Genomic DNA, 22458 nt, shown 5'->3' with positions numbered 1-22458 from the left:
AGGGTTAACAATTTACATATGTCATTATCCAGAATGCTTTGCAGGAGAAGATTCTAGCGTGGTGTTCCTGACCCGAATCCCACTCCCCTTGCTGTGCTACGCCTCCCCAGTGGTGGCTGCATCTCAGCCATGGCATAGGTATGGATCTAAGGGGGAAAGACTATACTTGCATACAGGGGCGGCTCCAGGCACCAGCGCAGCAAGCGCGTGCCTGGGACGGCAAGCCGCGGAGGGCAGCCTGCTGGTCACTGTGAGGGCGGCAATCAGGCAGCCTTTGGCAGCGTGCCTGCCGGAGGTCCGCCAGTCCCGCGGTTTCGGCAGCAATTCGGCAGCGGGTTCGGGACCGGCAGATCACCCGCAGAAATGCCGCTGAATCCGCATGACTGCGGACCGCCCACAGGCATGCCATCGAAGGCTGCCTGACTGCCGTGCTTGGGGAGGCAAAAAACATAGAGCCGCCGCTGCTTGCATAGTGTATGACTTATCACCCCCAGGCCTGCTGTCATGTATATGAAGAACACCACGTGTATTACTGTCTCCATGCATGTTGCTGTGGCTACTAGCAATCTCGGATATGTTAGTATCCTCCGTGCACATGGTCATGCATGTTACCATTCCATATATGTGGTCATTCATGTTAGCATCCATGCACATTAGCATTGGGTCATGATGTTAGCAGCTCCATGCATGTTAGTCTCCCATACGTGTTATACTTGATGTATGTTGTTATGCATATTAACATCCGCCAGGTACATTAGTTCCCATGCATATTATCACATATGTTAGCACCCTCTCTCCATGATAGCATATTCATATATGCTGTCACATGTATTAGCACCCGCCATTCATGTTAGCGTAATTCGTATATGTTGTCATTCATGTTAGCATCCTCCATGTGTGTTAATTCCCATGCATGTTGTCATATATGTTAGCAACCCCATGTATGTGCTCATGTCTGTTACACATCCCCAGTGTATGTCAACATCCTCCATGCATATTAGATCACAGGCATGTTGTCATGTATCTCAGCATGTCCCCCCATCCTATACATGGTCCCACCCATCAACACCCCCCTCTGGTGCATGCAGCCCAGCTACATCCTTCCGTGGTTCCCAAGATCATGTGGTGCTCCACAGTTACATGGTCTGGGTTGGTGCTGACGTAGAGATTGTACTGGTGGGACTACAGGGGGAGGGGAGAAATGGCTCTGGGAGGGGAGCTCACTGCAAGTCCTTGCTGTGGGGGTTGGGATGAGGGGTCAGAATTCCCTGCACCAAGTGTGTGTGTGATTCCATGGGGAAGGGGCTGCGGGGGGCGGGGGGATGCACTGGGAGAAGGATGTACTGTACTGCAGGTCCTTGCTCTAGAGGTCTGGGGGTGGAGGGCTGTGGAGTTTCCCTATGTTGGGGGGGCAGGAATTGCACTGGGAAAGAGGAGCAGTGCTGGTCCCTAATTAAGGGGGGATGGGGAAGTCTGCAGGTCGATGGAGGTGGATCAGGGCCCCCTGCCTTGAAGGCTCTGGGATTTAGGGGGCAGACAAAAGCAGGTGGGTGGAGAGAGGGGGTGTTCTCGGAGGGGGGGGGAATTGCCTCTTACTCAAGCCAAGAAGGTGGGGGAGGCTGGCCTCCCATCTGCTCCCTCAGTGCATCCTTGGGCACCGGGTGCCTGGATCTCGCATGCTCCTGGTGGTGCCCTTGTGCATTGCTGCCCTTGTGCAACACACAGACCCAGCACCCTCACGTATTGCACGGATGCAATTCAGTGTATCACTGCATCCAATCATCTCTCCTGTAGCTCGTGCCCAGTGAGCATGTGAACAGGGAGGCTGGGACTTGGGGTGGAATCACAGAGGGAAGAGTGAGACTGAAAACCATAATTCCCCCCACCTGGCTATGCCAGCCCACCTCCCACCCCAGCCGATGCCCTTAAATCCCAGCCCATCTCAGTCATGGCCTCTTTAGGGGAAGTTGTGGGGTGCATATCCATAGTTCTGTCTGTGTCTCCTGGAGGGGTTGTATTTTTGGGGGGTCTTATTCTGTTTGTGGTGGGTGGGCTGGGGCTTCTCTTTGTCCCACCCAGGGCCAATGGAGTTCTCTGCAGTGGGGATAGGGCCCTCTCATAGGCAGTAACTCATGGCCTGTTCCTACCCCTCCCCGACTCTTTAATCTTGTTTTGACCCCTGTCATCTGGGGCAATGTCCCCTGTCATCTGGGGGGATGCCCCCTGCTGGCTAGGAGATGGCACTGCGTTCCCTCTGCTGGGGGTGTGTTTCCATGCCAAGGGGAGAGGATTCCCATTCACAGGTGACATCCTGCCGGTTCTGCAACCCAGTGGGCAGGGGGATTATGGCCCCTTTTTATCTTGCTACACTCCCTGTGAATCCTTTACAACGCAATGGGACCTGGAAGCATCCCTAGGGGGTGCCCCCACCCATAATTCAACAGGGCTGGGAACAGCCTTGTGGGGGTGCCTCTGCCCATAATACATTAGGGCCTGGGAGATGTTCTGTGGGGTGCCCTATCCATAATACAATTGGTGTGGGAGCAGTTATGGGGGTTATCCCTGTCCATAATGCACTGGGGCTTATGAACAGCCCTGGGGTGCCTCTACCCATAATGCAATGGGTCCCGTGTGTGGCCTGAGGATGCCTCTAGCTATAATGAAATGGGGCCCAGGAGCAGCCCTGGGGGTATCCCTATGAATCATAATGCAACAGGGCCTGGAGGCAGCCCTGGGAGTCTACCTAGAATACACTTGGGCCTGGGGGTGCCCCTACCTACAGTGCAGCAGGGTGAGTAGCAGCCCCCCAGTAACGCTCCCGAGGTTCCAGGGGGTTGAGTGAGAAAGTCCTGCTGGGGGGCAGAAGGAACACAGATCCCTGGAACCCCTGTGTCTCAGTGTGACCTCCTGTAGGGTACCCTCTGTCTTGGGGGTCCCTTCCTTCCCCTCAACTCTGCAGCTTCCCCCTACTGTTAAATAAGTCCTGTTGTTGGAAGCAGCCCCCCTTGTGAGTGCTACGGGGTTCCTCAGCCTGACCCACCTCGTATCTCCAAGCAGCTATGTGTATGATGGGCATCGTGCCCTTGGCCACAGCTCCCTCTTGGACCCAGGGGTTGCATCCCCCACCTCCTTGGGAGGTAGAGGGGCTTGGGATGCAGAGGTACTGGGGGGTTAAGAGGCTCAGAGGAAAGTGGTCTGGGGACACAGGAGTGTGGGGAGTCTGGGGGGCACAGAACTGGAGGGCTCAGATGTAGTTGGAGAGAAAATGTGTGTGGTGCCTCTAATGACCCCCAGCTGGTGGTGGGGTGTCTTGCTCCTGCCTTGTCTTTAGCCATTGATTTGCTCTGGTTCTCCACTGGGGGCATGGCTCCTCCGCATAGTCCCTGCAGAGCCCCCCGCCCCTCCACTGCTGGTGCTCAGGACTCCCCTCTGCAGCTGGGAGAGCTGAGTCCTAGCTCCCTCCGTTCCCCCTCCCCTCCCCTCCCCCCGCAACCCAGGCACTCAGTCCAGCAGCCAGGGGGTTGCTGGGTGATGGGGACAAGACAGTGAAGGGTTAATGGCAGAGTAGCTCCCTGCCTTCCTCACCTGATCATGTACCTGTCCCCCCCAGCACCTCCCTCCTGCCCTCCATGGGGCTTTATAGGTAGAAACTCCTACTCTAAGGCAGAGCTGCGGGGGTATCCTGACCCACAGCCTCCCACCTCCCCACAGCCCGCAGGTTCCCTTACACTCCCCCCTCCTCACCCCAGCCTGTAGGTTCCCTTCTGCTGCCCCTCACCCTCCGAGCTCCCTTACACTCCCCTCTCCTCCCCCCCAGTCTGCCGGCTGCCTTCTGCTGCCCTCCAGTCTCCTCCCAGCCTGCAGGTTCCCTTCCACTCCTCACCACAGCCTGTGGGCTGCCTTCTGCTGCCCTCCACTCTCCTCCCACCCTCCGAGCTCCCTTCCGCTCCCCTCTCCTCACCACAGCCTGCGGGCTGCCTTCTGCTGCCCTCCACTCTCCCCCCAGCCTGCGGGTTCCCTTCCACTCCTCCCCACCAGCTGCGGGCTCCCTTTTGCTGCCCCCAAGGCTATGTGCTGCCTTCTGCTGCCCCCCAATTGGCCCCTAGCCCATTAAATGCCTTGTGCTCCCCTCTAGGTGTTTCCCCCTCCTCCTGTGGGCTGCCTTCTGATGTCTCCCCCATCCCGTGGGCAGCTTTCTGCTGCCCCCCCCCACCTTTAGGCTGCCTTCTGCTGCACCCCTCACCTATGGTCAGCTTCCCCCGCCCCCATTATCCTCCTTTGCATTTCCAGTCCAGCCTTGCTGGGCCCAGCCTGCCAGTCACACACATGCTGTTTGCTGACACCTGACTGAGTTTTTAGTTCAACCCTCCAGTCTCTGGCACAGAAATCTCCCCACCTTCCCCAATCAGCCATGGTTCTGCTACTTGGCACCTGTGTTACTGTACCGCCATACAGACCCCCCCTGCCCCAAGGCTGAGGCCCCTTTGTGTCAGGCCCTGCATCCTCCCTCCTCAAACTCACTAGACCCCACACCCCTCCCACAGCCCAGACTCCTGGACCAGCGTCGGAGCCACTGGAGAATGCTGCGTCGCTTCCTCTGGGCACTGCCATGGACCCGGGCACCAATGCGCCCCCTCCAAGGCAACCTGTGCCTCTTTTCTCCCCTAACCTGTCCCCTGTCCCCCACTCCAGGCTCCAGTTGCTAGTAAGAACTGCTGTTGCCAACTGACTGGTTAGAGGGTGCTTGGGAAACTGTGTGCCCCCAGCTATGTGGGGCACCCCACTCATGTGAACAGGAATGGCAGGCGGTTGTGTGTTCCATGCCCTGCAGCAGCAGTGGGGCATAGATCGGGACAGCGTCTCTGCACAGGGACAATTCTCTCTGCTGCCCCGCCATAAATCACCCATTCCAGTCACTCCTGAACCCTGCCCCTTGTTCCCGAGCAAGCCCCAACATGTCAGGTGGGCATAGAGCCAGTGGGCACTGCTTGCCACTGGCTGGCCATCCTGCAACTGATCCTCCAGTAAACAGGGACTGGTGCCTTTGTGACCTGCATTTCCCCAGTTCCCTTCAAATCTTGGCAGGTGTTGCTAGTGGAGAGCAACACTGCCCCCTGCTGGCAGGGTGAGTGGAGTAGTCTCCTGCCCCCATATTGCATATTCCCCGCTGCCTTGGAAGCTGCGGAGGGATGGGGGGGAGATAATTTTCTGTACCACCCCATGCACACAGCTGGCTGCTATCCGGCATTCCTTGTACCTGGCACCAGCCCCAGGACTCAGGAGTTTGGGAGAGGAGCAGAAAGCCAATGTAACCCCCTTCCAAGCAGGTCAGTCTGGCTCAATGAGCCCTAGCTGCAATTAAACATGGGCTGCTGGGAGCCAGGACTCTTGGGTCCAAGCCCTGGCTGTGACTGTGTCCTTTTGCCTACAGGCTTGCAAACTACAGCCATGGAGAATAGTGTGTCCCAGAGGGTAGAGTACCAGACTGGGACTCAAGATGCTTGGGTTCTGTTCCCAGCTCTGACACTAACCTCAGGCAAGGGCCCTCCCCTCTTCGGGCCTACATAACTCCTCCCAACCTTTGTCTGTTTAGATTTTAAGCCCAGGCTGCCTTTACTATGGGTCTGTGATTTCAGTTGGGGGTCTATGCAGCCTCTGGCACAATGGGGACCCTGATTTTGGTCCACACGATCCTGAGATACACAGAACAACAATAAAGCTGCATAGAATAGTTCCCCAATCTGTGTGATTCTGGGCTGACATTCAGGTGTGACATGAAGCTCTGTTCATGCCTGGGGCCCTCAACTGGCAGGTTGAAAATTTTGCTTGGTGTGTTACCCATTAAATCTGGGTAGGGATCCCCGGGGAGCTGGCCCCAGACAGGAGTCCCCCATTGCTGATTAGGTGCTGTGTGCCAAGCTGCTAAGCAGAGAGTCAGCGTGTAGCTCTGCTGCAGTGTGGAATGTGTCATGGTGTGTTTTGAACACAACAGTTTCAATAATGCACCTGGTGCTGCACCCCACTAAGAGCTCAACTTACTTCCTTGTTAGCTCCCTATGCACTAGCACTCTGGTTGGAATCTCTACCCTCTTTACAGGGTATTTAGTTTGGGAGACCAACAGAGACCCAAATTTTGGAATGATCCACAAATGCAAGCATCAGCTAGTCTATGCTGATTGTGCTAATGTTGGCCAAGCGGTATATGAGCATTCTCTAGTGCAGGGGTTCTCAAACTTAATTGCACTGCGACCTCCTTCTGACAATAAAAATTATGACATGCCCCAGGAGGGGGAACCGAAGCCTGAGCCCTCTAAGCCCCACTGATCTGGGTGGCAGGAGGGGGTGGGGTGGGGAGGGCGCAAAGCTGAAGCCCCGGGGGTGGGGTGTAGAGGGGGGCCTGTAACCTGAGTCCCATCACACAGCGCTGAAACTCTCAGGCTTCGGCTTTAGCCTCGGGTGGTGGGGCTTGGGTTTTGGCTTCGGACCTGGGCCCCAGCAAGTCTAAGCTAGCTCTGGCGACCCCATTCAAATGAAATCGTGACCTATAGTTTGAGAACCGCTGCTCTAGAGTGTGTGTGGGTGAAGGGATGTTGCACAAGTGTGTGCATGTAGGTGTGAATGTGTGCATGCAACTGGGCCATCGTGTGGATGTGTTTGCATGTCAAGATGCACAGGTGTGTGTAGGCAGCTGTGACTCAGGGTAGGAGTGTCTGTGGGCATACACATAGCCGTGCAAGCAGATGTGTGTTTGTGTATGTGTGTTTGCACAGATGTGCATGTGTATGCATGCAACTGTGTGTGTGTGTGTGTGCACGCAGCTGTGGCTGTGTGCAGGTCATGCGAGGGCATGTGTGTGCTCACCTCCCCACTCCCAACGAATTCCTCGTGCTCGTGGGCTAACTGGGGCGCTCGACGTCGTTGACAGCACCCTGCTCCCATCGCATCTCGAGGACGCTGAGTGGGGTTCTGAGCGCCCCCAAGCGCCAGCGTCATCCGGAGCGCATCAGCCTTTGCTCCTGGCCATGAGCTGCTGGACCACCAACTGCAGGTCTACCTCTGACCAGCAGGTGCCGCTGCTGGCGCACTTCAGTCCCAAGCTATAGTTGTTGTACTAGCCCATATAGCTGGGTAATGAGACTCTAGCAGCAGTAGCAGAGAAGGCGGGGTCTGAGCATATGGGAAAATAAGTCTTCCGATCGGCGCTGTGCGCGCGGGGGGGGAGTTAGCACCAGCGCCCCCACGCACGGAGGAGGACACCGGGAGGGGAAGGGGACCCTGTGTTTCCGTGAGGGCTGGTTGTAGGTGCATGGGGGAAGAGACGCACGGGTGTGCATGGGGCCGGGAGGGAGTGTGTGCAGGTGGGTCTTGTGTCTCCAGGGGGCGCAGGTTTAGATGGGGGTGCAAAGCACTGGTTAAGCACTGGAATATATTGCCTAGGGAGGTTGGAATCTCCATCATTGGGGATTTTTAAGAGCAGGTTGGACAAACACCTGTCACATACTTACTACTGCCCTGAGTGCAGGGGACTGGGCTAGATGACCTCTTGAGGTCCCTTCCAGTTCTATGAGTCTATGAAATGCATGCACATCTATGGCTGGGCACTGGCGTTTGGAGGTGTGTGCTTGCAGCCCTACCATGTGTGCCTGTGTAGATGCACTTGTGGGTATATGTGCCCAGGTGTGCATGCACGCTTGTGCATGTTTACACGACCAGGTGTGCATCCATGTGTACACATTTGCACGCCCAGTTGCCTGGACAGGTGATTTATTCTCCCCCCACCCCCGTCCCGCTACCCTCCTCCTCACGGGAAAATAACCCCCTTCAGATGCAAACTCAGACCCTATTTACGGAAAGTGGCGGGAATAGCCGAAGCTGGGCGGCTCCGCCTGCTTTCGTCCCCGAGCTCGGTTACTACTCGCCTTGGGAAGGCGGAAAGAACCGAAGCTTTTTCGGCTATTTTCGTTGATTTCCGGAAATTGCCGTGGGGGTGCATCAGCGGGGGGGCGGGGAGTTTTCCGGAAACGGCCGATCTTCAGCCTTCGGGTACTCTCGGGCGATGGTCCGGAAATGTCCGATCGCTGCCCTGAAGTTGAACTTCGGGTTTCTCCGGAAGGAGGCGGAAATGACCGACCGTGAAAGGGGCTGCGCCCGCCGTCTCGGTTATTTCCGGAAGGAGGCGGGAGCTGGCGATGGTGAGGGAGGGCGAGTCGAGTGTTTCCGTGAGGAGGCGGCAGGTTGCAAGGGGGCTGGTGTTTCCGGAACCGGCGGAAACTGGCTCTGGCGGGTGACTCGGATGTTTCCGGACGGGGGCGGAAATGGCCGAAGGCCGGCGGTGGCGGCCATGTTGGGAGCTGCTGCTGTGTGAGTGTGAGATGCGCTGAGGGGAGCCGGATCTCGGGGCGGAGAAGGCGGCTTGGCCGGGGGCATTCGGCCTCCGGATCTCCTTAGCCCCGGCTCCGCACAGCCTTCGCCTACGCGCACGCCCGGTTCCCGGCGGCGCGGCCTGGTCCTTGCGCCTCATCCCCGGGTTCGCCTGAGCCATCGGGCCGGGCTTCCCTCACCGCGGCTCGGCGGAGACCCATGTCCGAGCCCCGGCGCCCTCCGGCTCCCTGAGTCCCCCCTTCCCCCTGGGGCTCCCCCATGGTGGTGGCTTGGCCGCCCCCCAGCGGTGTGAGGAGAGCCCCGGCCTGAGTCCCAGGAACTGCCGGAGCCCCAGGAGCCGCTGGCCAAGGGGGGGGCAAGATGTCGAGCAGCGGCCGGAGCCCCCTCCCCACCGTGAATGAGAGAGACACGGAGCAGGTAGGGGGCTGGGGGGCTCCTACCCCACGGGAGGGCGGCCGGGCGGGATTCCATGTTTTACTGAGGGGAGGGCATTCTGGGGGCAGAAGAGGGGTTCTCTGCACCGTATGGGGTACATAGAGCAAGCAGTGGCTATGGAGTGGGTAATACGCCGTCTCCTATAGATCTCTACCCCATGCTTCCTATGTTAAAGTGAGGGGTGGGAGCCTGCCTCTTCTCCATAGATCGATATGCACCCTTCTTGGGTCCTTACGTATCCACCTCCCCCCCCCCCCCCCCGTGCTGGGGGATGTGGAGCAGGAAGGCAGGGGACTCATACAGAATCTCCTACATGTGCCTAAATATCCACCACCCAGGAGCTCCCTACATGTCTCCCATACTCTACTGTTCCATGGTGAACAGAACGGAAGGGAGGTGGTGCAGGTCAGAGATAACCCCTGTATGTGTACCCGTGACCCCAGTACTTCATCACTAACTGCTGTCCCTGGTGAATGAGGTATGGAGACTGGTAAGGGAGAGACTACTATAGGTCTGCTCTGTGCACAGATCTATAGACCCCTGTGTATCTTCCTAATCCCCCCACCCTAGAGTGAGTGCAGGGACACTTGTAGAACCCTGTAATGCTCCCATGGTGAAAGAGAGGCATGCTGCAGGAATGAAAGAGCTCTCTCTCTAGTTCTTATATCCAAAGGCCAATGAGTGATGATGCAGGAGTGGCTCTGTGCCCCCTTAATGTCCCACCCTCAACACAATCTCCCTGAAATGGGAAGGAGAGATCCATCCCCTATGGTGTGTATGAACAGTTTGGAGCAGGGAGCATTTCCATCTCTTCTTCCTCTCCCACATATTAATTGTCTCATCAATCCATGATGAATGATGGGGGCTTTGACCGGGCAAGGGAAATGCCCCCCTGCTCTGAATCTCCTTGCCTTCTCTGCTGTTCCATATCACATCTAGTCCTTCCTTGGGTTTCTCAGGGATGGAAGATCCCACTTCCATGCTCACTCAGTATCTCCCTATGCCCTTATTAGGTCTCAGACCCAAGGGGTTACCTCTGTCTCAAGTGCCTCATTCATTTGATGCAGCTCAAGATGCTTTGTGAGGTGGTGGTAGTTTGCTCTTTCAGGGGTGTGTTTGTGAGAGGTGACAACTAGTGAGCAAATTGCCTCCCCAAGCTGAATTTAGGAAACAGCTCATAAGAATGCACCAATCTAACCTCTTTTTTCTCTCCCTGGTCTTTGTGAGTTGAGACCTGCTGTAGATGGGAGCTTCCCACAATCAGTGATTTTTTTTTGGAGTTGATTTGTGGAGAAAAGAAGGGTCTGGCTGTGCAGCCAGGATCCCTTGAAGTGTTCTGTTTAATTGCATAAGGGGAATCAAAAGGTGGTTTTTGACCTTATTTGTAAAGAGTATTCTTTCAAGAGTACAGTTGAGGCAGGTTGTATAATAGCAGAGGGTAATTATTCATTGCTTTGTGTTATACCTGACTTTTTTTTTTTTTTTTTTGTAAACAAGGAGAGGATCTGTTTGAATGTGATTCATTAAGGGAGAGGTGGGGTGCTGCTGTTCTTCTGGGCTGGGTCCCATGAGGTGCTGAGAATCATTGCAGGACAAAACCCTGTGTGACTTGCTAACTGATTTAATGGGTAGGATAACTACCTGCACACACGTGCTGCATTAGGCCTGGCAAGGGGGTGACCGGGCAGTCTGAAAGGTCTTGGACTTCTGTTCTAATAACAGCCTTCGTTCCATGAAGTCTGATTCATTCTTAATGGTGGATGCACTGTAGCAGCCATGTGCTACTTAATCTTCCCCTTATCCTTATCCAAAAAAAAAAAGGGTATTTAAAAAATGGTCTTCCCTCCCAGTCCAGAGACCACTATGCGGTTGTGTCCTCCCTGCTAATGAAGCGCAGGGAGGTGTGGAATTGTGTACTGTACATACATTTGTGCATCGTGTGGTCAAGAGGGCCCTAACTGAACCCTTTGACTACTAATCCATGACTTATGTCAGTGGAGTTACAACAGGGATGAAGTCGGACGTGGTTTCACTGCGTTCCCTCGTGCTCCTTAGAATTAATAGACTTTTCTTCGTAGGTGCCTTTAAATGAGCAGGCATGCAACTTCAAAATGGGGAGAGGCTCCCTCTGTTTCTATTAACTGGTCTCATAACATTCATTCATTTTGTGTTCTTAACAATTTCTTCAAAATAACTAAATTTGGCTGACATTTAAGCATGATTGATCTAAAGCTGTTTCCATGATCTCTCTTCAGCTGCCTCAACTTTAAATTGCTGAAGCATAAAAATAAAGCTTCTGCTTCCCTTATCCCTGTGTGTATGGCTGGATAATGAGAATTCAGATCTCTGACTCTGACACTTTGGACTGGCTCTCAATTATCTAGGCTTCTTTAGCTATGTCCTTCCCTGTTTTCTTTTGGGGTGGGGGGTGGGGGGGGGTTGCAAGTAGACTATTGTGGTGCATAATAAAGAAAGGCAAAAGCAGAACACAATTCAGAGCCAAGATTTCAGTTATCTGCTTCCGTTAAAACTGGAGGACTGGAGAGTTGGCAGTAATCTGAATTATCAATAAAATAAGAATTTATCTCTGGCAGTGTTAAGAGGGAGTTGTGGAGATGTGTCAGAGAACTGAAACCAAGGCAGGCAAACTATAGTGTATCTCCATCTCTTGCTGCTTTTTCACTTTGGAGTCGTCTTGTGCTTTTAAGAAGATAACAGCATCAGAGCGCAGGGTAGGGGGTTTGTATGGAATCCTTTTCCATGCAACTCTGCCAACTCAGCTAAATCCTGACCTCCAAGACTTGTACCATTTCCACCCTTGGTTTCTCTTGAGCAGAGAACTATAAGCCATCCTAAACCGATCATCTAAACTGAAGAGCAACGCTTCGCCGAAGTTCACTTTGTTGTGTGGTGGTGGCTTTTTGTGATCAAAACTGAGGTGGGCCTTATCTGAAAAACTGTTTTAGGCGGAAAATTTAGCTTGAGCACCTCTTGCTTTCAAGGTAGAGTCAACTATTTTGAGGTTAAAAACAGGAAGTGTTGTAATTTCTGTTATCTAGAACATTGTGGATGAGTATTTCAGGCGTCTGGACCATCAAAACTGACGTCTATTTCATCCTCGAAGTAAACATTTCTACATGTACAGCTCAGTATTACACTGTTTCCTCTAACACAAAACTCCCTTTTCTCAGGGTCTCTGTCCACCCTCACCCTCCACATGAATTGGCTAACTCTCTCAATTATCCAAATGCTTTTGCTGTCCCAGAAACATTTCAGATAATCAGGGGTTGCACTGTATTACCTTGTTTGACCAGGCTGTTTTACATCCTACTTTGTGAAATCGTATGCATCTCTTAACCATCCCAATGCACCCACTGACAGAGAATGCAGCCCTATTGCAGGGATTTCAGTAATCTCCCAGGAAGTGCATCTTACACATATACCTACATCGGTTGGAATTAACAATATTTTAAAATATATAGCTGCATAGTGTGGCGGATGCAGAAAATTGTGAAATCTTTGGCTTTTATTGCCTTTTTTTGAATGAGGACCTCTGGCCCTATCCATGTTGTTTTTACAGCTTAAACGTGTTCCTTCTGCACTTTTTGCCACATGCTAATGGTGCAGAATGGTGCAGCATAGCTGAGAGCAGAGGTCTCAACTGGAGGAGAAGTCCAGCTTCTGAGACCCAGAGCAACCTCCCTATGTGATGTACTTCCCACTTCTCTCTGCCTTAAGTTATTCTTCAGGTTGGCTTCCCAACTGGGGAAGTCCAACTTTCAGGATTATATTAGCTGCAAGGAGGTATTAAAACCCAACAGACCAAAACGCCACTGTGAGACTGATGATGAGCTAAGTGGAAATACTGTAATTGGTACTGCCTGGTTCTCATGAGTGGGAAGGCCTAACTCAGTGTTTCTCAACCTTTTTATGCTGGTGACTCCCTTTGGATTTAAAAAGAAAAAGCGAAAAAATAGATCATTACTTCCTGCTAGAAAAAATGGTGACACCCCCCCACACACCTTAAGCTCCGAGCTTTGGGCTTCAGCCCCATTCTGAAACATGTAAATTAGCTTTGTGTGGCCCCCTTTGACATGGGGCCCCAGGCAATTGCCCTGCTTCCTACCCCTTAATGCCAGCCCTGCTTGTAACCCTTCCTAAACCTGTCTCTCGACCCCCCAGGTTGAGAAACACTGGCCTAACTGCTACTTCCCAGCAAAGGAGGCAGTGTTTGGATTCTAAGGCGTGCTGATGCAGTGTGTGTGTAGTTGCTGTTTTTTTCTTTGTTAGGAGATCCAAGCTATGGTGATTTCCCATGGTGTGAGGTGAGCGTAAATTGTGAAGTTAATTGCAGCCCAGACTCCTATTGATGCATGGCCCCAAGGCATGGTAGGTGCTTCACAGTCATGTAGGAAGACAGGCTCTTGCCCCAAAGTAGAGCCCTGCAAATCTATGGATATCCGTTTTATATCTGGGGATATCTGCAGACTATGTTTGCGGATCGATGCGCTCACACATTTTGTATCCGTGCAGGGTTCTACTCCAAAGAGCTTGCACTTACTGTTAGTTAGGCTGTGTCTACACTGTCACTTTCAGCGCTAAAACTGTAGTAGTTCAGAGGTGTGAAAAAACACACACACACACACACACCCTGTGCGACAAAAGTTTTAGCACTGAAAAGTGCCAGTATAGACAGTGCTTTATCGCCAGGAGCGCAGTTTGGGGTGTTTGTTTTTTTTAATTGCTGGGAGAGTTCTTCCCTGGCGATAATGTGTCTACAATGCCCATGTCACAGCACTGCCGCACTGTAACGTGGACGGTGTAGATATACCCTTAGTGGTGTAACTTTTTTCTGATCGTTAAAATAGTGCAAATGCTAATGTGGGTTATACTGGTATAAAGATGCCTTCTACTGATATAGCTTTTCCTATACTGGAAGGGGAATAAGGCATCTTTATGGTGATATAATTGTACCCACACTAAACTATACCAGTATTCTAGTGTAGACACAGCCTAAGAGACAGCCAAAGAGTCAGTAGCCGAGTGAGGCATAGAACCCAGGAGTCTTGTGCTAACTATTAGACACACTGCCTACTACATGTATCAAGCAAAACTGATATTTTTCCTACTGTCTCTTCCAGTCCTGGGTTTCTTAATTCCTGCTGGGAGCTATATCTGCAGATGTCTTTCTTCTGCTGGCAGTTTTCTAATACACTATTGCTATTTTTTCTCTCCCCTTATTATCCCTGACATTTCATGTGATAAATTCCTGGGGACAGAAACAAATGAAACTTCCTTATGAACCCCAACTGTCTGTCCTGTTTCCTTGTTTTATGAAGAAGTGTAATGGGTAAAATATCATCCTGTTACTTAACAGTCACATGATGGTGGTGGTGGGGGGTGGGGGAGTCCCAGCCACAGAGCTTTTTTCTGGGCTATTAAATCACCCTTTCCTCCCTACTTGGAGGCTAAAGAGTAGGGTAATGCTTGCTCAACCGGTTAGGCTGGTCTTGGTAAGAGCTGATGTCCCTGTACTAGTTGGTGCTCAATGGTGATTTGTGCTTGGTAGATGGGAACTTCCTGTACCAGCAGTGACTACAAATAAAGCCAACGGTGAAGACCGTGGGAGCAGCACCTAACAAATACCCTGCCTTTCTCCAGTGCCGTGTCTCTGTTTTACAGACACTAGTTAGTTAAGCCACGTGACCTGCTTGTGAGGAAGGGATGTACCACTATAGTCTTTTGCAGATGGCTGAACTGAAGCAGAGACAGGATTGCTTTGTGGGCTGGGACTCTGGAGATCTGTGTTTGATTGCTGGCTCTGTAAGGTGCTTATAGTATCTGAGCACCTCACAGTCTTGACTGTACTTATTCTCACAACATTCCTATAAGGGAGGTGGTATCCTAATTTGACAGATGGAGAGCTGAAGCACAGAGACTGAGAGTCCCTGTGTGACCTTGGGCAGGTCAGTAATAGAACAGGGAGTTGAACCCAGGTCTCTTGGGTTCCAGGCTAGCACCATAACCACTGGACCATCCTTCCTTTCTGCCAACCCTTTGACACTAGGCAAGTCGTGTCATTTCCATGACTCAGTTTCCCCACTGTCTGCACAGCACTTAGCACAATAGGCCTCTGATCTCAGTTGTAGCCTCTGGGTGCTACTATAATGCAAACGATAAAGCGTAAAGATGTTATCTGACTTGTACAATATTCTGACAAGCATTTATAAGTTGTCTATCTCTGTAATATCAAGTTACATTTGACTTAGCTTAGAACACTGGTTCCACACTGTGTCCCATGGCATGCCCACTAGCAGTCTGTGAGAAATCCATGTGTTGCATGGAGCTCCCTCTTCTTGCTGAAAGAAGATAAGAGCATGTTAAAATATTCCCCTAATATGAGTCTTCCATGTTAGCAGTTGCCATAGAGTTGCAGGAATATTTGAGACTGGGAAGGAGATCTGTGTGATGCCCATGAGACAAAAATGATATGGTCCACCCCCCCCCCCCCCCATTTAAAAATAAGTTTGAGACTGTTTGATTTAGATTAAGAGCAGTAACATATTCCAAGTATAGGGAGCAAACATACCAGAAATACCACCCAAACCCTCTAATTACCACAGCCTCACACTGGAAGACATCATTGTAGCAAGTGAGTGGAAAAAGCTGGGAATAGAACCCAGGAGTCCTGAGTCCTGACTCCCAATCCTTTCTGTTAACCTTCTGGTTACACTAAGCTGAGAAAGTTGCTCTATATCGCCTCATCTGTGACTCAGATTCTGATTAATGTCAGATAAGCACATTGCTTGTCCTTTTTTATTTTTCAATCTAAAATGAAACTCAAAATGTCTGGATACATTTGTTAGGTGGGGGTGGTGGGTTGTACATGTTTGGCTGTATGGAAGCTAAAAAAGACTAGGTGTTTCTTAAATGGAAGTGCCTTGAATTGCAAATTAAGCTAGTCATTCTGATGTTCCCATGGAAAGCATTTCTCTAATGGCATTGTGTTTTCATGAAGTTCCCCCATGGCTGATGCTTAGCTCTGTGTTTCCTTGAATTCTGCCTTCTTCCCTTGGTAACTTTAACAGTTGAAAGAGGAAAAACTACTGGCTTGGTATGAGAAGCTTTTGGTCAAAAGCTCAGTCTTTGAAGCAACTGGACTTCCAAGCATTAGTGGCACTGTTTTTGGAGTGCTGCATTTCATATTTATCAGGAAGCAAAACACTTGCAAACAGCACCAGGTTGTGCAATAGCTGAACTGTGTCGAGGGAAGGAACTGTCATGTCTAAATGTACTTTGAGTTGATCTACCTGAATTGGTTGGCTGGCTATTCTGTTTACAAGGGGTTTTTTTGTTTAGTGGGCATCTCCTGTACATTATCTATCTTAAACTTCCTTTGCTCTGAGAATGGGGCTGTCATTTGTATGGGACGTTCTGTTACTTTCCCAGTTTGCTTGCCAAGGCTGCTCTGCGTGTGCGTGCGCGTACCCCCTGGATTGTGTGTCTAGGAAAAAGATCAAACATACAGTCGTTTCTGCAATTATGAAATGAAATAACCTGAACACTGGCAAAATGGGTTTAAGCTTCCATTAGCACCTGCTTCTTTTGGCTTTAGTTTTGGTTTGAGACTTGGTCTCTGCTGTCACATGGCGTCATTGAGGCCAGTACCAAAAAAGATTGGATATTTAAATGGATCTCAAGAATATCCAGGGTGTTACAGTTAATTGGAAAAAATTCTGGTTTAAGGGATATTAAACCTTATGTTTCAATCTTTGTTCGCGACTAGGATGAAACCTATGTGGGGGACAGGTTAACCTACATCTGCCCACTGTCTGGTTCTCATACCTTCCTCTGAAGCATCTGGTGCTAGCTGCTGTTGAAGACAGGATCCTGGGATAGATGGACCTTGGGTATGATCCAGTCTGGCAATTTCTTTGGTCTTCACAAATCTATCCAAACACAGGCACAGATTCAGTTGGTAGTCTGCTTGAGGTGCAAGCACAGGGATACAGAAAAAGAGAACTGTTCCTGACATCGCTGTCATGTAATGGAAAATGTCGTCCTTCCTGTCTTATTAGGTAGTATGGGTAGAGCACTGGACTAGGACTCGGGAGACCTGGCTCCTCTTCCTGGCTCTGCCCCGGGCCTGCAGGATGACCTTGGGCAAATCCCTTCCCCTCTCTGTGCCTCAGTTTCCCCAGCTGTAAAATGAGGATGATGATACATCCCAAATTTGTGAAGTGCTTTGAGATCTGCTGATGAAAAGCATTAGATAAGAGCTGGGTATTATTATCTGTCATAAGGCTACTCTGGGAAGATGCAACAACTGTAGTTCCCTTGTAAATTGCTGGAGCAATTGCAATTAACTGAGGCTCCTGTGGAAATGAGAGCCTGGGTTTCTAGCTTGGGCAATATAGACAATTGGGCTAGTGTGGTGTGCCTTATGGTGTGGTACCATTATGAAGCTTTCTGTTCAGGTTTGCCTCATTGGCTTCAGAGCTCTGTAGACAGTGACTGGCTGTGTCTAAAAGAGGCTGCACTACTAGAAATTCACAAACTAAAGCAACTTGCCCTGAAAACTACCATTGAACCAAGAAACTCCAAAATCACTCTCAGGTACTTACCTGGCCCCTTAATATGTCAGTGCTTCACCATCTTTACTGTATTTATCTTCACAATGGCAGGGCAGTGCTATTAGCCCTGCAGTGGAGATATCCTATCTCCTAGAACTGGAAGGGACCTTAAAAGGTCATCGAGTCCAGCCCCCTGCTTTCACTAGCAGGACCAAGTACTGATTTTTGCCCCAGATCCCTAAGTGGCCCCCTCAAGGATTGAACTCACAACCCTGGGTTTAGCAGGCCAATGCTCAAAGTTTGTGGTCGAGCAGAGCACTTGAACTGAGGTCTCACAAGTCCGAGGCTGGTACCTTAATCACTGGCCCATATTTCCCCCTCGTGCTGGTCCTTCCTGCGAGTGGTCCTTGTACTCATACCTGCTGTAACTTCATCCTTGTGGCCATGGAGTTCTTGCTGATCATATAAGTGAAGCTCTGCATTGAGTAGGAAGGGTTTGTTCTGCAGATTAACAATAAAAAGCCAGTTCCACTGAGTTGAAGCCACACATCCATTCCATTTTGGAATCTTAACTGGGTGAGACAGAAAAGCCCTATTGGAGTACATCACCCATATCCCTCCTCCACCACCTTGAGATACCAGTGATGGGATCGATCTCTGAAATGTATATTCCAGCGCTCTGCCCTGTCCTAGTTTCCAACCATTGGAGCTTCAATTGCTTCCCTTGTGTTCCCGTTCCACAGTTCTGTACTTGCTATGGGGCAGAATGGTTCCTGTGAACTCCATGTCCACAAGAGCTGATTTCACCCAGGTAGTTGGCTATAGTTCAGTGTCTTTAAAGAAGAGATTTTTGAATTAACTTGTTAAACCAACTGGGCTAAAGACTTGTGTTCTGATAGCAATAATCCCTTTCCTGTCTCGGGAACAACTGCTGCTCTGAGTAGCTACTGCTGTAGTCCCCAGTGGAAGTCTGAGAATGAACACTGTTGCTATTTTAGGTCTAAAAGCACATTGCCTTTCTCTTCCCTGTAGCCAGGTAGGTTTATTTGCAAAATGTTTTCAGTAGCTCCCTTCCCTGTTATAGCTGGCAGAGATTATCTCAACAGCTTCTCTGTATAGCCTGTCTCTTTACCCTGCCTGGCACCATCTGAGTGTCTGAAGAGGAATAGAAGGCTCTCAAGAGCACTTGTTCTTTTGAGTGACCAGACCTCAGATGGTTGAAGTCCCAAATCAAAATGTAAAGGCCTGCCTAGAGTCTTGTGAATTTCAGCTTCCTTGGTAAGTCATGGATTTAAAGGCCAGAAGGGATCACTATGATAACCTAATATGACATCCTGCATAACACAGGCCATAGAACCTCACCCAATGATTCCTGCATCCAGCCCATAATTTTTGTTTGAGTTAGAGCATAGCTTTTAGAAAGACAGCCAATCCTGATTTAAAGACTTCAAGTAATGGAGACTCCACGGCGTCCCTAGGTAAATTAACTGCACGTTTTAAAAACTTGCTGGAAATGCATTTCACAGGAAACTGTACATCAGGGGTTCTCAAACTGGGGGTCGGGACCCCTCAGGGGGTCATGAGATTATTACATGGAGTCACAAACTGTCAGCCTCGACCCTAAACCCTGCTTTGCCTCCAGCATTTAAAATGGTGTTAAATATATAAAAAAGTGTTTTTAATTTATAAGGGAGGGGGGTCGCACTCAGAAGCTTGCTGTGTGAAAGGGGTCACTAGTACAAAAGTTTGAGAACCACTGCAGTCTACATCCAAAGCTCATGCTGTTTCTTCTGGCTACTTGTGAGTGTTATCAAGTGGTCCGGGCTGGGAGTCAGGACTCCTGGCTCATGTTCCTGGCTCTACCAAGGATTGTCTGTTTGATCTTTGGTTTGAGAAGAGAAAGGAAGAAACCTAAGTTAATTTCAGTCCACCACTCTGTAAAATGGTGGTAAACTAACCTAAAAAGTGAGGAACTTTTAAGCAATTTGAAGATCCTCTTTGGAAGTACTGTATAATTACAAAGTGTTCTAGAAGCCGCCTTGTATTCTTTATTCATCGTCTGCCTGCATGATTTAGCTCCAGTGGTCTGAATTCTAATCCCAGCTCTGTCACAGATTTATTCACTCTGTGGCCTTGAGGAAGTCGATTCCTTGCCTCCCCATCTGTAAAAGGGCGATTATATCTACCTGTCTTGCTGGAGTCTTACATGCTTAATTAGTTAATGATTGTAAAGCACTTTGAAGATTAAACTGCTACATAAGCTCTCACTGTTCTTTGCCGTGGGGAAATGTGCTGTCCTGTATGACGCTAGTTTGAATGGGACTCGTGCGTTTCTGGCTGTAGAACCAAATCTTTGCTCAGTAATACTTAACATTAGTGTGTATAGTTTGGAGAGGTGATAGTGAGGGTATAAAATTCTCGTTCTTTGTGATACTGTCCGCAGTCTAAGTTGGGGGTAGTCAATTATTTTTTGTCACGGTATCATCAAGGTCCAGACTCTGGAGGAAATAATTATATAAAAAGAAAAAGTAATGATAATAAGTAAATAAAAAGATTTTCAGGTCTGTTCAAAAGCATCTGACAGTCTGGATTTGGACCGCGGTCTGCCTATTGACTACCACTGGTCTAAGTACTTTCAGACATACAAGAGTGGTCAGTCCCTGTTAGAGTCACTCAGAGTCTAAGGGCTGATAAAGGTGTGGGAAGGGGAACAAAAGAAGGGAATTTTAGATATGTATCATGAAGATCCACTATAATGAAGGGGGTTTAGCCCTTGTGGATATGTTCTGGAATGTTGAGCCATGCTTAGAGGGCACAGAGATGACTCTGTGGGGCACATAAGGGTAGGAATGTTGGCAGGTGGAGGGGGATGTGAATCTCAACTAGGGAAGGGCTAAGTTACATAAACCTTAAAGGAGATGACCAAGTACCAAGGGATCCAATGTGGCCTAGTGGATAGAGCTCGGGAAACATGACTTCTGTTCCTGGCTCTGTCACTGGCCTGCTTGTTGACTTTGAGCAAGTCACTTCTCCTCTCATCTGTAAAATGGGGATAATGGTTCTTGCCTCCCTTGTAAAACACTTTGAGATGCATTGATGAAAAGTGCTATTTATGAGCTAAGTGCTGGGGTTACTGTAACAAAAAGCCAGTGGAGGGATTCAGTGAGGAGAGTGATGTGACCAAATTGACAGACAAGGGAGATGGCTTTAGCAGCTGCCTCTTTGTATTGGCTGGCGAGGGGATGATGAGCGTGTCGGTTTCTGCAATAGTTGAGACCGGACATTAGGGCTTGACCAAGAGATCCAGCTGTGGGGATGGAAGGATGGATCTTGGAGCTGATGTGGAGTATATGTATTAGGTGTAAATGCCAAAAGAGAGGGAGGAGTACTTGAGATTCTGAAACCATAGATTAGAGTATATGTTCACTGCAGTTAGCATGGGTGATTGGCCTCTAGCTCTGAACACCTGCATTAGACTAGCCCTGGTGTGAGCAGCCACTGCAAAGCCCTATCCTTGTTGCTGTGTGCTCATTGTTGCTACACTTTCTTGTATTTGTCATTAGGACTTCTGGGGGCGTATCCCATGGTTCTTTGTGTTGCGGTGAGCTGAGTAGCTCTGATTCTTTCCCACTGAATTCTGGGAGAACTAGTCTGTCCTCCTGGGCACATGGGGGAACTGAGGGAAGGCATTGGATTACCAGCACTTGAGTGACTTAGCTTGTGTCTTTGCTGCAAAGTGGGAAAGTTACCAGCCTGAATGAAAAGGGAACCTGGGCTTTAACCAACATCTGTAGCTGGGCCAGCTAGCCCAGGCTGAAAGCACCACTAACCTCAGACATCCAGAGAAGAGCCTATATTAACTCTCAAGCCAGACCCTTAAAGGTCAAAAGGGATTAGCTAGGCTGACCTTCTACATAACATAAGTCAGAAAAGCTCACTCTGTTACCCCTGTTTTGAGCCGAATAACTTATATTTGACCAAAGCGTATCATAGGTGGTACAAGAGGGTATTAGTAAGAGTAATGGGATGGAATTTAGCCAGAGAATCACAGAGGGGAGAGAGTTCTCTCTAGGCCATGTCTGGTTGGGAAAGTTACACTGGTTATAGTGGTATAAATTTTCCCTTCCTCTTATTTTGGTGGAAGAGTGGCTTTTTTCAGTATATCTTAAACCCCTTCCCAAGTAACATAAGCTAAAACAATAAAAGGCTCTCTGGTACAGGAATAAGAACGTCCACACAAAGATTGTATGGTAAAGACATTCTGATGTAGGTAAGACACTTTTCTGTGCTCAGGCCTTCAATATGTGATGTTGCCCCTTTAACTTATTTCTGGTGATAATTCCCATCCCAGTGAAGGGGGCACTTTTGGACTTTGGGAGATCAGTAGAAATAGTGCAGTGACTACAGGTATTGTTGGAGTCTATTTTCCCAGTCACTGGGTTTCTGGCTGGTGAAACAGCAGTGGTGGCAGCAGCCCTTGACAGGCCTTCCAGAGGGAAGGGCTGGACAGTACCCCATTATAGACAAGACCCTGGCATCGCTATCCCCTCTTCAGTGTGTGATTCTTTCTAGTAGCTTGTCATAATGGCTCTTTGTTGCCAGCTGAGGGGGACACGAGCAGGCTTCATGTCTCACCAGGACACGGGTGTTTGAAGGCATGCAAGGTAACAGACTTTGCCAGGTTAGATCTAAGTTACATGAGCTAATTCCAGCTAAATATTAGGTGTCTTCCTTTTTATTTGGGCAGGTCTTGCCATGTACCATCATGGTTCAGCTGAGATCCTACCATTGGCAAGTCTTTAGGCATGCATTTGTTACCTTCTTGGGTATGGTATTATTTGATCAGAGCCTACATTTTAGTTTTCAGAGCTTGGTGTGAAGCCAGACCTTTGCTGGATGGGTCTAAACTAAGCCATTGAGAGAAGGATGGCACTGTGGTTAAGGCATGGCACTGAGACCCAGGAGATCTGGGTTCAATTCCTGCCTCTGTCCCAGGCCTCTGCATAGTTTTGAGTTCATCCATCTCTGGGTGTATCCATCTGTAAAATGTGAATAGTAATTCTTTTGT

General features: G+C 49.8%; 1 protein-coding gene across 9 annotated transcripts in view; it reads left to right on the top strand.

Moving 5' to 3' along the window:
* Positions 1-8216: 8216 nt before the first annotated feature.
* MARK2 (microtubule affinity regulating kinase 2) overlaps positions 8217-22458 on the top strand; it is a 105706-nt gene continuing 91464 nt past the window's right edge. For 2 of the 9 annotated variants that reach the window (XM_065552987.1, XM_065552985.1), the window contains exon 1: positions 8217-8361. Coding sequence is in view for 6 of the 9 variants with exons in the window: in XM_005305562.5 (XP_005305619.1) it covers positions 8743-8799 (57 nt within the window). In the remaining 3 variants the exon portion in view is untranslated. Of the gene's footprint in view, positions 8800-22458 lie in introns of all 9 variants that reach the window. The other 7 variants (XM_005305564.5, XM_005305560.5, XM_005305563.5 and 4 more) reach the window with 5 other exon arrangements.

The sequence above is a fragment of the Chrysemys picta genome, chromosome 7 (genome assembly GCF_011386835.1).
Source record: "Chrysemys picta bellii isolate R12L10 chromosome 7, ASM1138683v2, whole genome shotgun sequence".
NCBI lineage: Eukaryota > Metazoa > Chordata > Testudines > Emydidae > Chrysemys > Chrysemys picta.
The sequence above is the reverse complement of the archived record's forward strand: the minus strand, read 5'-3'. Positions and strand labels throughout refer to the sequence as shown.